Source organism: Nyctibius grandis, chromosome 3 (genome assembly GCF_013368605.1).
Source record: "Nyctibius grandis isolate bNycGra1 chromosome 3, bNycGra1.pri, whole genome shotgun sequence".
Classification (NCBI taxonomy): Eukaryota; Metazoa; Chordata; class Aves; order Nyctibiiformes; family Nyctibiidae; genus Nyctibius; species Nyctibius grandis.
This window is the reverse complement of record NC_090660.1, coordinates 59,879,077-59,894,043: the sequence shown is the minus strand read 5'-3', so window position 1 is coordinate 59,894,043 and position 14,967 is coordinate 59,879,077. Positions and strand designations below refer to the sequence as shown.

Below are 14,967 nucleotides of genomic sequence, written 5' to 3'. Positions count from 1 at the left end.
GTGTATAAGAGGCTGAACTAATATCAATGCACCTAAACCACTCCTAGTCTGAACTTGCTTTGGCAGGGGGTTGGACTAGATGATCTCCAGAGGTCCCTTCCAACCCTTAACCATTCTGTGATTCTGTGAACCATTAACTTGCCATTCCTCACCATGTTTTACATGTGTTTGTGCAGGTCTATCATGTGCGTGCTAGAGGTAGGCTTTTATAGTATGTATGTATTCACTGACAGGTATACTAAAAAAATCATGTGTACCTTTGTTAATGTGAGCGCATGGGCCCATATAGTCGCACACATACTACATGCCCTATATGCACTGAAAGTAATATAGATGATGAACACATCTGTATCTTTAAAAGAAGCTTTGCTTTAGCCCTTGGGCCACTGTTATGCTTTGGTTGTCATAATTCAAAAAGATAACCATTTCTTTTATTTGTTTATATATTTATTTGAGTTCTGTTATTGCTTGTGCATTAGCAGCGCCTTGGCTATCAGCAAAGCTCTGGAAATAGTTTGTTAGATGATAGCAGCTGCAAAACACTCGTGAGGTCATTAATCACTGAGTTTTTTAATGTTGCTCCAGTGTTGTCATGGACAATATCATATGTTAATTTCTGAATGATGGGCAAATGCTGTTAGCTGTCACCCCACAACAAACAGAAGCTGGAGGAATTGCCAGATGGTAAATTGAAGGTAAATCAAGGGTTGGCGTTCAGCCATGGTTTTTGCTCTGCTTCATCTTTAAATTATAATGATAGTTTCTGTTGGCCTAATAATCTGGTGAGTATAGATTGCATGGGCATGTGGATACCTGACATTTCAAATCCTTCAGAAAGGAATTCTTTCCTCTGATGTAGGACATAAGATATTAAAGAACAGTTTAGATACAGGCACCTTTTTACAGAACAGGGCTGTACAGTTTGCTAATTTTTGTACAGAATTGCCAGTCTAGTGTTTAGAATGCTACAGCAGAGATAGGTTTCTTTTTTTAAAGTCTCCATTTAAAATGTAGAAAACAATACATCTATAGAAATTTTTTTAAAAGTTGAGTCATTGCTAAGGCTCTGTTAGGTTTAGTTCTTGCTATATTCAGTGGGTTTTTTTCCTTAAGATAAAGAAGAAGAATACAGTATCCAGCCTTATCTTCTGAAGGAATTAATGCAGAGGGTGTGTTTACAACTGGAGCTGAAATCCAGGCAAGACATGAGGGTTAACCCTCTCCAGCAATAAGTGCTCACAGCTTGGTAGTGATTACAGGCGAGCAGACTCACCTGTTTTAGATCTTTTTGAAAAGCTTGTAGCTCTCATAGCCCTTTGCTCCTTTTTGGTAATTTCACACCAAAGGTATTCGGTCTCCACAGTAGACTGTACAGACCATCTGTAACACCTACTTTCCAGGGCCGTTTCTTGTGTAATTGTGAGATATTGTACTGTTGTTGTACAATGTTTGTTCCCCTTGGGAACAAGGGCAATTATGTGATTTTTAAAACAGGTCACCAAAGCTAAGATTTAAGTGAACGTAATGCTATTAAAGACCAGAGAGCCTTCAGCTTTGCATGATTTTTTTTTTCCCCCAAGAAAAACAAAAAAGCCCTCTTACAAATGAACTTAACAGAAGTTTGTTTTGTTTATAAAGTTCATTAAGGAGCTTTTATGTTTCATAAGCTAACTAAGCCATGAGGCTAAGATGAAAGGTCAGTACACTTAGCTTTGCACTGTTATAAAAGGGGAGACAAGTTGGTATCCTACTATAGTCCTGTCAGCTATGACAGATAGCAGGGGAGATTTGGGGATTATTAACTCTTGCACGGATTGAGCTTATTTCAGTGAACAGTGGTGTTTGTAAATACATTCATCCTGATTTGGAGCCCTGCTTCTAGCCTGAGTCTTGGAGAGAAGCGTCAGTGCCACCACTGCACTGTGAGCAGCACAGGAGGGAAGCTCTTGGGCACATGTGCCGTTTCGGCTGGGGTAGGTTCTTCCACCAGGTTCCTCACAAAGAGAAATAAACACGGGAATTTCTACCAGCCTTGCTACACCAGTGGGATCTCCCTAGAGCAAAATTCTTTTTCCCAGTTTCCTCAGTCCCCAAAACCTAGGTTTTACATCTCCTCCTGACTTCGTCAAGTGGCAAGTTTTCAGGACAGCATGCAAACAGAAATTGCAAGGGGGAATCATTAACCTAATGAAGTTCAAACTCTCCTGCCTTCCTTTCCTGTTCTTGCTAGTGTATGGGTGTGCAGCTATTCTTGTAACTAGATGCAACCTTCTCTATCTAGATTTCTGTCTGTGTATTTTCAGGTGAATACCACCAGCCCTAAAATATAGGAAGGGTAGTTTCTGATGAGATCAGTTAAATAAGACATTTCTGGTTTCAGCCTTTTCTTAGCAAGAAAAAATGAAAAAATCACCTGGGTTACTGTCTCTAGGTTGAAATGTGTTTAGACAAAATAATACCTTTCTCCTAATGTTGTGCTGTTTGGCATAGTATCAAGTAGAGGGACTTGCTTCATGCTAAATTTGTGGTATACTTTGTTTACAGCCTTGTGATCAGTGGAGCTGGAGAAGCTTTGCTTGTTTACACTGAAAGGACAGGCACATAAAGAGGAACCAGATCTCACCAGCTGGAAAAGAGCTGATCTGCAGCCTAGAGACCCTATCACGAATAAAATGCGGCAGCAGGAATGAAGAAGTGCAACCAAACATGAGGAAAGAGACCTATTGTTTTTCTGTTAAGAAAGAAAAACTCTGCTATTAATAGCACTGGTAAGAGAGCAGCGTAGTTGGCAGGATGGTTAGGAGCCTTCGCCTCAAAGCACAAGACAAACTATTTCTGATTGATGTGGTAAAGGAAAAACTGCACTGTCTCATGCTGATGGCTCTGTGTGAGAACCTCTCAGTAGCAGCTCCTTGCCCAGGGAACTGAACTCAGGAAAAGCAGCATTCCCCACTGGGTGCCCCCAGTTTTTTTGTTGAAAGCTGACAGCAGGTTGTACCAATGTCAGAGACCAGATCCTGCCATGAATTCAGGATCACGAAGGATGGATTTTGTCTCCAACTGTTCTGTAAGCAGCAAGCTGCTGCACATGGGTCTCTAGTCACGTTGTCTGAACTGGCACGGTGACCGAGGCCATGGGGCTTCTGGAGATAATCCCCTTCTGGAACTGCAGCCGTTTGACAGCTTTGCAGAATGGGGAAATCAGCAATAAATCTTAATATCTGTAGTGATTGCTCTTTGTGTGTTTTTTTTCTTCTCCCATTCTTCAAGATTTCTCTTGAACTCTGCAAATTTTTGTCAGCTGGAGCGGGTGGAAGGACACATACTGTTCCCAGCAGTGGTTTGTCTCAAATTATTGGAAGAGGCAACAAAGATTATGAACCTCAAATGAATGTCATAAAGAGTGTAAGGCAATTCATCTCAAGAGTTCTTAAAATAATTTCATTTCTGGTGGCTTAATGGCTGTTAGAAATTAGTCTTGATATATTAGTGTCTGGGAAAGCAATCTATGTGAGAGTAATATTAAATGATGAGTTGATAATATTGTGGGGAAGGTCTACATGTCAAAAGGAGCTTGATAACAAATCTTCAATGAGGAGAGGGACTTGTCTGATATGACATTAGGTATCTGAAGTCTAGTCCCTTAATCTAAATTGACAAAGTTTCCTTCATAGTCAATGGAAGGAGAGGGGTGCTGTCACAGAGGTGATTCTTCTTTAGTAGATTGCTGTGTTAATATGACTGAAAGACCCTCTGGAAGTGCTCATCTCTCTGTAGATGGAAATTAGCTGACTTGTCTAGACAAGACACTTGGCTTTTAGAAGGCTACAGTTAGCTGAGGCATATCTGCTTCAATCTAACAAATTCCACCAGCTGAGTTTTACATTATAGCTACATGTTAACTTCCCATAAACCACCATAGTTTAACAAGGTAAATTTTACAAAGGATTGCAGTCAATTTCGCTGACTGGAGAGTTTTAGATAAAGATCAGTTGGTTTTCAGAAAAAAATGCTGTAGTTTAAAAAAGAGAATTCAGAGAAGTACGCTGGCCTGTATTGTACCTAAGCTCATCCCAGTTATTTGCAAGGGGTCTCTTTATACTGGTATGTTTTCCATGTATGTTGGGATCACGCTCTGGCTTGAGCTTGGAGTGAGCCATTTTCTTGCCAGGTGGTAAAACTCAGGTTCGGGAAGAAGGAGGGAGAGAGGGACAAGCATGAAAGAAACGTGCTTGAACTTGAGCACTTGTCCTGAAACCAACATGAGCCTTCCTCAGACAGCTAGCTCTTCCAGTCAGTTGTGGCAATATGGTAGGATCCTTGCCATGCCACCTTTCTGCTCATTTTGAAGTGACTAGTGACCCTGGGAGACCTCCTGAAAGAGTCCCGGTGTGATAGATGAGGTTTTGCAATCATAGCTGGAACCTTTGCTGTGGAAAAAGCTCAACGTGTACCTCTCGCATAACTTTCAAGGGTAGGCTGCAGTCTGGATTTTTTTCTTCCTCTCTTTTGTCTGTGCTGTTCCTAGCGATGTACCAAAACCCAGAACACCCATCTGCTTTCTTGCTGGTGGTCTCAGCAGAAAGCCAGTGGCCAAATCAGCAGCCAGAGCTGCTGTAGCGTTTTAATTGTGGAGGACATGCTTAGGGCAGCTGCGGGAAGGTTGTTTGGCTGCAACAGGCATTACATTGTCTGGGCTCTGGGGCAATTCAGTCTCCGCAGCTGCTGAATTAGTATCTCCCTGCATATTAAGTCCACTACCGTTTTATTTAACTTCATGCACATGTTAAACAACACTGAGCTGTTTGCTTCTGCTTTCATTTTTGTGCCTTAGCCCAATGTGCTTGCATTTCTAAGACTCTGCTTGATATAAGTAAAACACTGCAGGTTTAAACTGATTGCCACATAAGCAGATCAAGGAAGCAGAGTTAACAGTGAATTTGGGCTCCTCTGTCAATCATGGCTGGGAAGAAAAAGCACCCTCTGAACTGACCTGAACTGCTTCAGGTGAGGATGACTCCTGTGGACCAGCATGAGGCTCATCAGGCTTGCTGAAGACTTGAAGTAGGGTGGAAGTGGAGCTCCAGGGCCTTCAAAATCTCTCTCTGTGTATTCGGAGTTGTCTCAGGGTGCTGAAGGCAGGGTTTGGCTTACTTCTTCCTCAGGCTGTGGCAGAGGTGACAGCAGAGCTGGGGTCCAGTGTGGCAGCTGCTCATCTGGGAGTGCCTGTGAGCAAAGAGCTGCTCAAGCGTTGCCAGGAGCAACCTGATGGAGGCTTAGCCCTGCTGTAGGGGAAGAGGTTGTGGAGAGAGAGCCCTTCAGAGGGCTTCTGGCTGTTGCAACAAGTGGTGACTTTGTCAACGCGTGCATGCTAGGGTGGGGATGTCGGCCTGGGAACGGTGATCTGCAGCCCTAAGATGATGTTTCAGCTGGAGGTTCAGAGTAGGCATGTGATACAAACCTGTAGGTGAGCCACGGGAGGGCATCTATGGGAAGACCCCGGCTCCTCCCCGCCCCCCTCCCGCTGCTCTTGGGAAGAGGTGCATTCCCACCAGTGGCATCCAGGGGAGAAGAGACACAGAGAGGCGCCGGCTGGGCTCCCTGGTCCTAGCAGGCATACAGCCCCAGACGGGGAGGCGATTACAGCAGAGGGGAGATGGGAGGACAGGCATGTACTGGCCACTGGTGGAGGCTGGCGGAGATGGGGCAGAGCAAACCCCGTGATTTCCTGAGGAAGCAGCAGCCTGATCTTTAATTCAGCCCTGCTGCAGAAGGAGGGATACCGCAAAGGTAAAAACTACAATGATCTTCGAAGCAGGAAACCTCAGAAGTTCAAGCTTAAGATGGCTCTTGCAAGACTAACAACAGTTATGTTCAGTAATTTAGAGAACAAATATGCAAAGAGTGGATTATTTATATCTAATTGACCTTTTCTTCCCAGTCAGTCAAAGATACAAAGTGACAAACACACAGCTCTGAGGAAGGAGGAGTTTCTTTATGTTGCCAAGATGTAACGACACTAATTAATGCCTGAATGCAAAGCAATGGGTCTGACCAATTAATGCCTGACTGCAAAGCAATGGGTCTGTAGCTCAGCTGGTGGAAGAACCTCTGGTTTTATCAGTATCCATCATTTAAGGCTTCTCAGTTTTTGGGCCATCAGCACATGGCACTAGAGAGAGAAATTGGAGTGTGCTGGTCCTTCTGAGAGACAGCGGGCCGTGGAGGCTGTCCCATCACACCATTTTCTCATCTACTGGTTTTGATCAAACCACTCAGATACTCCTGAGTCATGTAATACCTTTTTTTCCTCGCTGAAGTAATTTGTTTGGGGCAAGGCTTGTATTATCTGCTGCAGAGGCATGACTTTTGTGTGTGGCTGGCCTTCATGATAAAGAGCATCTACATAAAGCCAGGTGCCGTGGAAAGAAGACTGAAACAGTAAAGCTGATGGATGTTCACTACAAGTCGGTTACTGAAACACAGGCAGCAGAGATACTGTTTCGAAACAGTCTCCTGGATCTGGTGGCTGTGACATAGCTTCCATCAGAAAAATGTTATTAAATGAATTAAATGAACCTGATGCTTACCACTGAAGCGATTCTGTTGTTGCTTATTGCTGAGTGGCTGTTCTGCTTCGTGTTGGAAGAGGATCTATGCCAAGCTTTCAGTACCAGTTTAATAATGAAGCTGAAAATCTGCAGAGCAAGTGATCTTAGCAAAAAACAATAGGAAAAGATTTTTTTTATTATTTTTTTAAAAAAGCAATGGAGCTATTAAAATGCTCACTAAGGGATAGAGTTCTGATTTACTATTACTCTTTTTAACACCTATGTCTGTCTGAGTTGGTGGATGAATCATAGAATTGTTTTGGTTGGGAAGGACCTTTAAGATCATCGAGTCCAACCACTAACCTAACACTACCGAGTGAGTGTATATACATTTATGTTCTTGTTTCACATCTTCAAACAAGAAGATCTGAAGAATTCAAGAAATGTGATGTCAACAGAGGACATTTTTGAAAAGGGTGCTTTTATTAAGTATTGTAGAAAAGTTAGTTGCTGGGAGCTGTACTGAGTGCTGAGGAAAGTTTTCCTCCAGCTTTGTTTTACCTGTAAGCTAAAGGAGATTGTGGGTTGAAGCAAACTCCATAGCAAATTTGTCTTGCCTGGAGCAGAAGCTGAATGAAGAGCTTTCAAACAGATCATCTGCTGCTGTGAACTGGGCAACAGGCTCAGTGTGAAACTTTAATCTTGTTCCAGACCATAGACACAGGGACAGGCTCATTTTGTTTGAAAAGGAGGTGGGGGTGAGGGGAAGGAGATTGGGGACAGGACTGAAAAAAATAGAGGCCAAAATACTTTTGTACCAGGAGATAAAATGGGAAGCGATTTGCTTCTGAAAAATGTGTTGCTTATTCGGAGTTTTTTTTTTAATTAAAGTATATTACAATTGCATGTCTCTTTAGTCCTGAAAAGGAATTAGAGGAGCCGGTGAAGGTTGTGTAACCGTTTCCATATTAATTGCTGTTTTGAGAAGCTTAACCCTTTTTTAACTATGCTTTGAAAGTTACATTGTGTAAGCCTTGATTTCTGCTAGAAAATTGACTATTTTTTGGAAGAATGCTGGTGAAAAAGTTGTACTATCTCTTCTTGATCACCGAGGTGGGGAGTGTACCTCCACCTTGGTATCTGGGATGGGAAGCAGTCACACAGTGCCCTTCTGCCTTTTAATAAATAGGACAAACTTTTTAGCAGGGCCTGTTGCAATAGGTCAAGGGGTTTTAAACTAAGAGAATAGATTTAGACTAGATATAAGGAAGAAATTTTTTATAGTGAGAGTGGTGAAACACTGGAACAGGTTGCCCAGAGAGGTGGTAGATGCCCCATCCCTGGAAACATTCTAATAGGTGGGGGTTCCCAGCTGGCATGTTAAATTCTTGATTTGATGGTATACAAAATCTCTTTGAAAACCACACTGAGATCATGCTTAGTATATTTTGTCTTATGGTCTGTCATTAAGATTTAAAAACATATAGCTCAGAACTTGTTCGATTAACAAGAGGGTTAAAGTTTCTGCTAAGAGGACTGTGGTTCAAGCATGAAGTTGTTGTTAAGCAGAAATGTTTTGGGGATTTGTGAACGCCCACTGTAACAACTACGCTGCTGTAATTAGTGGTCACATCGCAAAAGCAGAAAGCATTTGTTGACTGGGGTGGGAAACACTGCAAGGCACATATTTCTCAGACCTTCCTTTGAAAGCTGTGGAGACTAAGCCAGTCTGGCTAATCGTACCCTCTAGCCCTGGCTGGAGACGGGAACCAGAAGGGATTTCTGCTGTTTCTCTATCATGCACCTTCTGGGACATGAAGGGGTGAGCTTTGGCTTCAGACAAGGCATGGAGAACTTCCCTCAAGGAGTCACCTCTCCCTTACTGATGCCTAGAAATCAGTCTGTTCTTTGCCTTCTCAGAGGAGGGGTCCCTGTGCCTCCATGCCAGTTACTGCCACAAGTTCAATAGTTAGCAAATGAACTTCATTCAGGTCAGGGCAGTCAGAAGAAATTTTAATTGAGACCCTCCATCCTCGTAAGTCTGCAACCCTGCGGGCAGTCCAATGCCAGCAAAAAGATTATCAGCATGTTACTGGGGTGCTCAGCATGATCAGCCCTTGCAGTGAGTTTCTTCATTTAAGCTGCATGACAGAAGTGCCAACCCCATTTCGTTGTCACTGGAGAGCAAGCTAGAGGTAAAGTTGTATGCAACTCTGCAGACATTGCCCTGGATCTTGCTTGCCAGCAGTTGAATGACCCGGTCTACTCGTGTAGCAAACTTCAGCAGTTAGTGGAGAACACCCCAATAGCTGCAGTGTAAGAGACACAATAGATTCCAGCAGGCAGAAGAAAACAGCATCCAAGTTCTTCTCTTTGCCTTCCTGCTTCTGGCTATCCCACTGCCAAAGACTGAGATCTGCAAATCACTCCAGCAATGGCCGCTTGGAAAACAGAGTTGAACTTTCTTTCAAACATTATGCTCCTTCAGGGCGAAGTTAATTGTTTTCTCTCATTTAATGTCTCCAGTTATATTCAGAGAATGGATGTAGGATAGACACAGAAGCTAAAAATTTCAGCAAGGCAGCTTTTATTTCTTTATTATACTTGTCTGTTCACACTGTCTTCAGCATGGGTGCTCCTTGCGCTTATTATTGATGATGAATAAGAACAGACTGTGCAGAGATTAACACAGATGGTTGTAGCCTCAAGGTTGATGAGCTGTAACCAAAGAAAATAAATCTACTTTCAAGGAGAGCCTTACACAACAGAATTTCATGTGGCTCAGCTGTATTCAAAGTGGAATATTAAAATTGCTGAGCAAAGAATTGAATGGCTCGTGTTGTGAATAGCCGTGTTGTATGGGTAAGTTGCTTACCGCAGCCTCTCAGATGGAAAAAACTCAACTGTATTGTTTTCTTTTGAGTTAAACCAAACAAACTAACGTATAAAACAAGCCCTCTGTGATTCAGAAATCTTTGGAGAAACGCAATGTAGTTCACCAGAGCAAATGCTCAACTGCAAAGGCAGCGCCACTGAAAATTTTGACAGAGGAACCCTTAACCTCCTGCTACAGAAATTGGTGTACAAGCTAGAAATTAACTTCTCCTTTCCCTTCAAAATCTCTCTTGTGTTTTTTACTCTTCTTGTTTCTGAAAATGTGACACAATGACACCATTCTGGTTCAAACTCCTCTTTGAAACCATGGAAAGTCAGTTTTAAAGGAGTAAATGCAGTGGAAAACAGTTGAGATGGTGGTGTAACCCCTTGCTGCCAGCACCTGGGGATTCAGCAGCTCATGGCAAAATCGGGAGAGTTTTCTAGATTAGAGGAAACGTGGGTCTATTACCATGTTCTTCACTGTGAGTTAATAAACCACATCTTCTTTTAAACTGATGGAAGTTAAAGCTGCTTATCAATCAGTCATGATACTCTATTCACTTCAGGCTAGATACAGCTCCCTTAACCAGATGGTTGTGCTGATGGGAATGTCTTAGGCTGTGACTTCAGCTAGGAGGAGGAAAATAATGGGATATTATATTGCACCAGATCCCTGTGCACTCAATCCTTTCATCCAAAGGTAAAGACTGGAAGGGTTTTGCAAGTGTTTCTCTTTTTTAGGCAAAGGAGAGAAAGGAACATACTCTTAAATTAAGAGACAATGTTGTTCATGTTGGTCTCTCTGAGAGCTTTAATGAACTCACTTCACAACAAATTCTTTCATGGGCTGGAGGTTCGGCTATCTTGCCTTAATAGGAAGGTACAAAGTACTCTGAAATATTTTTGACCAGTCCAAAAATATATTCCTGCTATAGAATTCTATCATCATTTTCCATGTGATGGTTTAAAAACAAACAATAAAGCAAGCCCATGGCATGAGATTTCAGCTGGAGCATTCTTTAAGGTTTTGGGGGATTTTTTGGTGTAGAATCCATTAAGTTTCCCTGTCATCATACTGGTTTCATCTCCTCCTGTATGCTATAGTAGCCTTATATAAATAACAATAGTCACAGTTATGCTAAAAATAAATATTTCGTTTACTTCATCGCTACACTGTTAACTGCAAAAAAAACATCATGTGAGGACAGTATTGTTATTAAATCAATCAGTAGGTTTAAGAGCAGCAATTCTGCTTGTTTTTCCAGCTTTTTATTTATCTCAATTGTGCTCTGAAAAGTCTGTTCACTGGTTTACTGGCTTCTGCTCTGTGGACAGCAGCAGCCTAGGTGTAGGGTTTCCATGTACCTTGATGGGCTTCTCCAGTGTCTGCTCAGATGTTCAGTGAAGGCTGCTACTGTGACTTCTTCCCTCTACTCAGCTGCTTATTTTAGTGACACTACAGAATGATGTCCCTGAGACTCTTACCACTTTCTCAGACTCAATGATGACTACAAAAGCGAGCAGGGAAGGCCCAAGTGCCATCAGATATTTCTCAGATCTTTAAGAAATTAAGAAGAGAATAACTTGGATGGTTGGCAAATTTAACGTCACAGTGATTGATAGATGTCCTATCATATACTTTCAAAAGATCAAGTTCGCAAAGTGGCTGAACTTCCCGCTGGTGAGGAATATTTCAGTTTCTGTCCTGTGGCCTTGCAGACTTTCATGCCACCCTCTTTTATCTTTCTAACTAAGGAGCTACTTTGGGTCACAGACTGCCATTGCTTTAATATTTGTCCCTAATAATTGTGCTGCTACCATCAATTAAATTCACCAGATATTTTTCTTCCTGGCCTCCTGCAGCTTTAATCTGAAACTTTCCATTTTCCTGTCCATGGACACCATCACAGCCTGAACAGAGTCCAATTTTCCATTAATGGACACAGCACAGGCTTTTAAAATAAATCAGACGAAGGGTGGAGTCCACAGCTCCGGATGCACTGTGTGAAAGAGTCAGCCAGACCGAACTCCCAGCACTGCACCAGCTTCTTTCTGCTTATCTTTGTGTTTATTGAAATTATAAAAGGTGAATCAAAAGGAAAGAAAAAAGGAAAAAAAAAAGACACCTAAACAGCAGGAGTCAAGCGAAAAGCACCTAACAAGGAATAAAAGAGGAAACAGGATCTCATAGTTCTTAATCCTTCTACATGATCCATAATTTAAACTGTGATATCTGAAATGTTCCTTAGAGAGTACATCTGAATGCAATGCCTCCTGTGTTCCACTGATGGTTAGAGATCTAACTCTGTGATATTTCTCAGATTAGAGGAAATGAAAGATTGGATACTGGACAAAGAAAAAAAAAAAGTCATTTTTTCTTCTACATAGGTTGTCTTAATTCAACTCCAATCTGTACAGAAATAAGATGATATGCAGGTCGCCCTGGAAGGCAGATGACAGCTTGTGGAGTCTTGGATTCAGAAAGCATTAATGAACCTCTCGGGCTGTCATGGGAGATGAGCACTTTGCAGTTCTGGTGTTGGCTTTGTGAGCCTTGTAGTCTTTGCCCATGAAAATACCCCAAATGCTGACTGGCATCCAGTCTGCTGCTCACCGGAGGATGTTTAAAGATAGCTGGGAGGATGTCGCTCTGGAAGAAGGCATTAAATATTGAGCTTTCAAAAGCACTCTCTGCTTTTGAAAGATGTGCATGTAAACACCCTGGGATTGCTTATAAGCTTGAGTTGGTCTAGTTTTGTATAGAAAAAATGCTCACAACCAGAAGAGACTGAAATTGGAACAACCTACTGTTTGGAAATGTGTTGGACTGTGTCTGTCTGAAATGCCTACATCATGCTTAGATGTTTCATTAAAATGCTTGTGTTCCATGACGAGCTACAGTGAAGTTAGTTTGTGGGTTGCATCATGGGAGGTCAGAGCACAGACCTAGCCCGCTTTGAATAGCTCACTTCTGGCCTTGAAGGCAGAAGGAAGTTTGCTAATGCTTGCATTTCAACCACATTGTTCAGCACCCTTTTACTCCTCTCACAGCTGGTGGGAGAAGAGAGGTCCTTTTCTTAAGAAGAGATGATGATGAAGATGATGATGAGTGGGTAGTCATTGCTTCAGTTCACCTTTCTTTTAGTGGGCATGTCTTTAACATGTCTTAGTTCTCCCTTTTCCTCTAGGGACGCTCACATGGACAGTTGTGGTGATGGCCCCTTGCTTCCCTTCTTGCCAGCGCTGTGGGTTTCCTTTGAAAGGAAAGCTGAATGAGTGGTGGGTGGATGCACTGCCAGGTCTTACCCCAACATGCAACCAAGAGGTAGCCAATGTATACAGGTGGGAACCAGGCCCATTGGGCACTCCTGCCCGGCGCTGAAGGCAGGGACAATCTCTTTCCCAATTAATAAGGACGGCACATGGCAGTTAATCAACAGGAGTCGATTGCCTCGCAGGGTGTGCTCTCACCCACAGAGGCAGGATGATGTGAGGAATGTGTCTGGGGTTCAAGCCTCTGATTAGGGGTGTTCACACGTGTCGTTCTGCAGGGACATCCAGCCACTGGCAAGTGTGAAGGGACTGGGGAAACAGCACGGGCTGAACTGTTAATCCAGCCTGGATGGTAACAATTCGGTCATTTTTGCTCTGAGTGCGATGAGAGCAGTTTAGAAATAAAAACCTTTTATCCACCCTTTTAAAACTTTACAGTTACTATGTCTCTACATTAGGTTTTTATCTTTTTTAACCAAAAAAAAATACAATCAGGCTACAATCAGGCTTCTTCCATTGCCAGCAGAAAATACCCCCAGAAACCACAGACTCCCTTTGTTTTCTGCATACTTATAATTTTGTGAACCGTTCCTCCCTCCCTCACACAGTATGTCAGACCGCTCAGCTCTGCAGTTCTTCTGAAATCTCTTCCTCGTGCTTTATCTTCCTTCCCCATCCAGAGCGGCCGTATAGTCAAGAGCATGTTGAGGTGTGGAGGGCTGGGGAAGGCCATCACAAGTGTGATTCTTTACCAGTCGGAGACTGCTGTCTGTGCTCCTTACAAGGGGGCAGCAGACAGGCCTGTAACGCCTCTCTCATGCTTATTGTTTGGTAAGCTTGTTTTTTTTGTTTTTTTTTTTTTAGCATTCTATAAATATATTGAGATTTGCCATCTTACCTGCTTTTTACTTTAATTTGTGTGTATGTGATGATTGGCTAAGAGAGAGAAGGAGAAAGAGCTGAGACCTCTGCACTCCCAGGGGTTCCTATTACGCAAACAGATGGGCAGAAATTTAGGGACCAGAATGGGGCCCCTTTCGTCTTCTGGTGTGAGACTAAAAGCCAATGCTGTGACTGCTGTTCTCATGCTGCAACACGATGCCTTTGTCCGTTGTAAAAACCCAGCACAACGCAACCGTGTGGGCAACATGAACAGTTAGTGTGGCAACAGAGGAGAAACAGCTGGCTTGAGGTAGTCTAAATGTCTCCAAAACTTTCCTTGCTGTTAGGCTCCAGCTTTACAGGTGCTGAAGAAAAGCTGGTCTAAAGCTCAGTCTCAAAACTGAAAGAAAAATCCCAGTATTTTCACTCCTAAATCAATGAACAGAATCCATTCCTCGTAAACCAGTCTCTGTGAACACAGAGGATTTCATACTGGTTTGTAAATAAACCAGGCTTTATATTCTCCCCTTCTGCCTCTTTATCATCTCTCTCTCCGAGTCAATGCTCAAAGTAAAAACCCTCCAGCTGTTGGTAGAGGGAAGCAATGGGGAAGATGAAAACCTGTCCTTTTTGTCTGTGTGTGTTGGGAAGGAGAGTATAAAGGCCAGCTCATGGATGCTGGTGAATTGAAAATTAAGGAAGTTTAGGCCTTGTGTCAGTGGTTCTGGAAACCTGACTTGCACAACTTCTTCCTCGATCAGTGTACCCACCGATGTTAGCCAAGATGTACCCACTGAGTTAGCCATTTCACTGTGCTTGGAAGTTCTTGGAAGAGGATTATTTTCTTGCCTCTCCTTTCTCCTTTTAGTATCTTGTCTAACTCAATGCCAGAACTTTGTTAAGAATATCTGCTGCTGCTGAGGATCCCCCATCCCGGAGTTCCCAGAGGGGAAAGATGAAAGTTAAATGAAATACTGACATGAGTTCAGAAAGTTATAAATTACTCACCAATGACATTTGACTACAAACTGGATGGATTCTTCTGGTTTGAGGAATTAAGTCCTGGAGCATCTGTCTAAACAGTGTAGCAGGGGCAATGATCCTAGCTGGTTTAAGATGATGCTCAGGAAGATTATGGAAATGAGTGTATGACAGGCTAGAGGAATGAATAGAAAAGGTAAATTAACTTCTGGTAGTAGCCAGTATTTAGCTTTTGCCAAGGGAACAAAGTGTTTGCTGCTCAAGTCAGCAGCAACTTCTTGGTCCTCCCTGCCTTGCTTTGAAGACATGCAGGCCATTTTCCATGATGACAGTTCCTGCTGTTTCCCAGTAGCACACTATAAGCATTGCTTCTCCTCTCACTGTTGGTCCTGGTATTTGCTGT

At 42.7% G+C, this 14,967-nt stretch overlaps 1 protein-coding gene across 8 annotated transcripts in view; it reads left to right on the top strand.

Annotated features, from left to right (window-relative positions):
• TMEM241 (transmembrane protein 241) overlaps window positions 1-3,226 on the top strand; it is a 64,724-nt gene extending 61,498 nt beyond the window's left edge. For 6 of the 8 annotated variants that reach the window (XR_011047819.1, XR_011047818.1, XM_068396344.1 and 3 more), the window contains one exon: window positions 2,545-3,226. Coding sequence is in view for 3 of the 8 variants with exons in the window: in XM_068396344.1 (XP_068252445.1) it covers window positions 2,545-2,605 (61 nt within the window). In the remaining 5 variants the exon portion in view is untranslated. Of the gene's footprint in view, window positions 1-585; window positions 696-2,544 lie in introns of all 8 variants that reach the window. The other 2 variants (XR_011047817.1, XR_011047816.1) reach the window with 1 other exon arrangement.
• The last annotated feature ends 11,741 nt before the right edge of the window (window positions 3,227-14,967 follow it).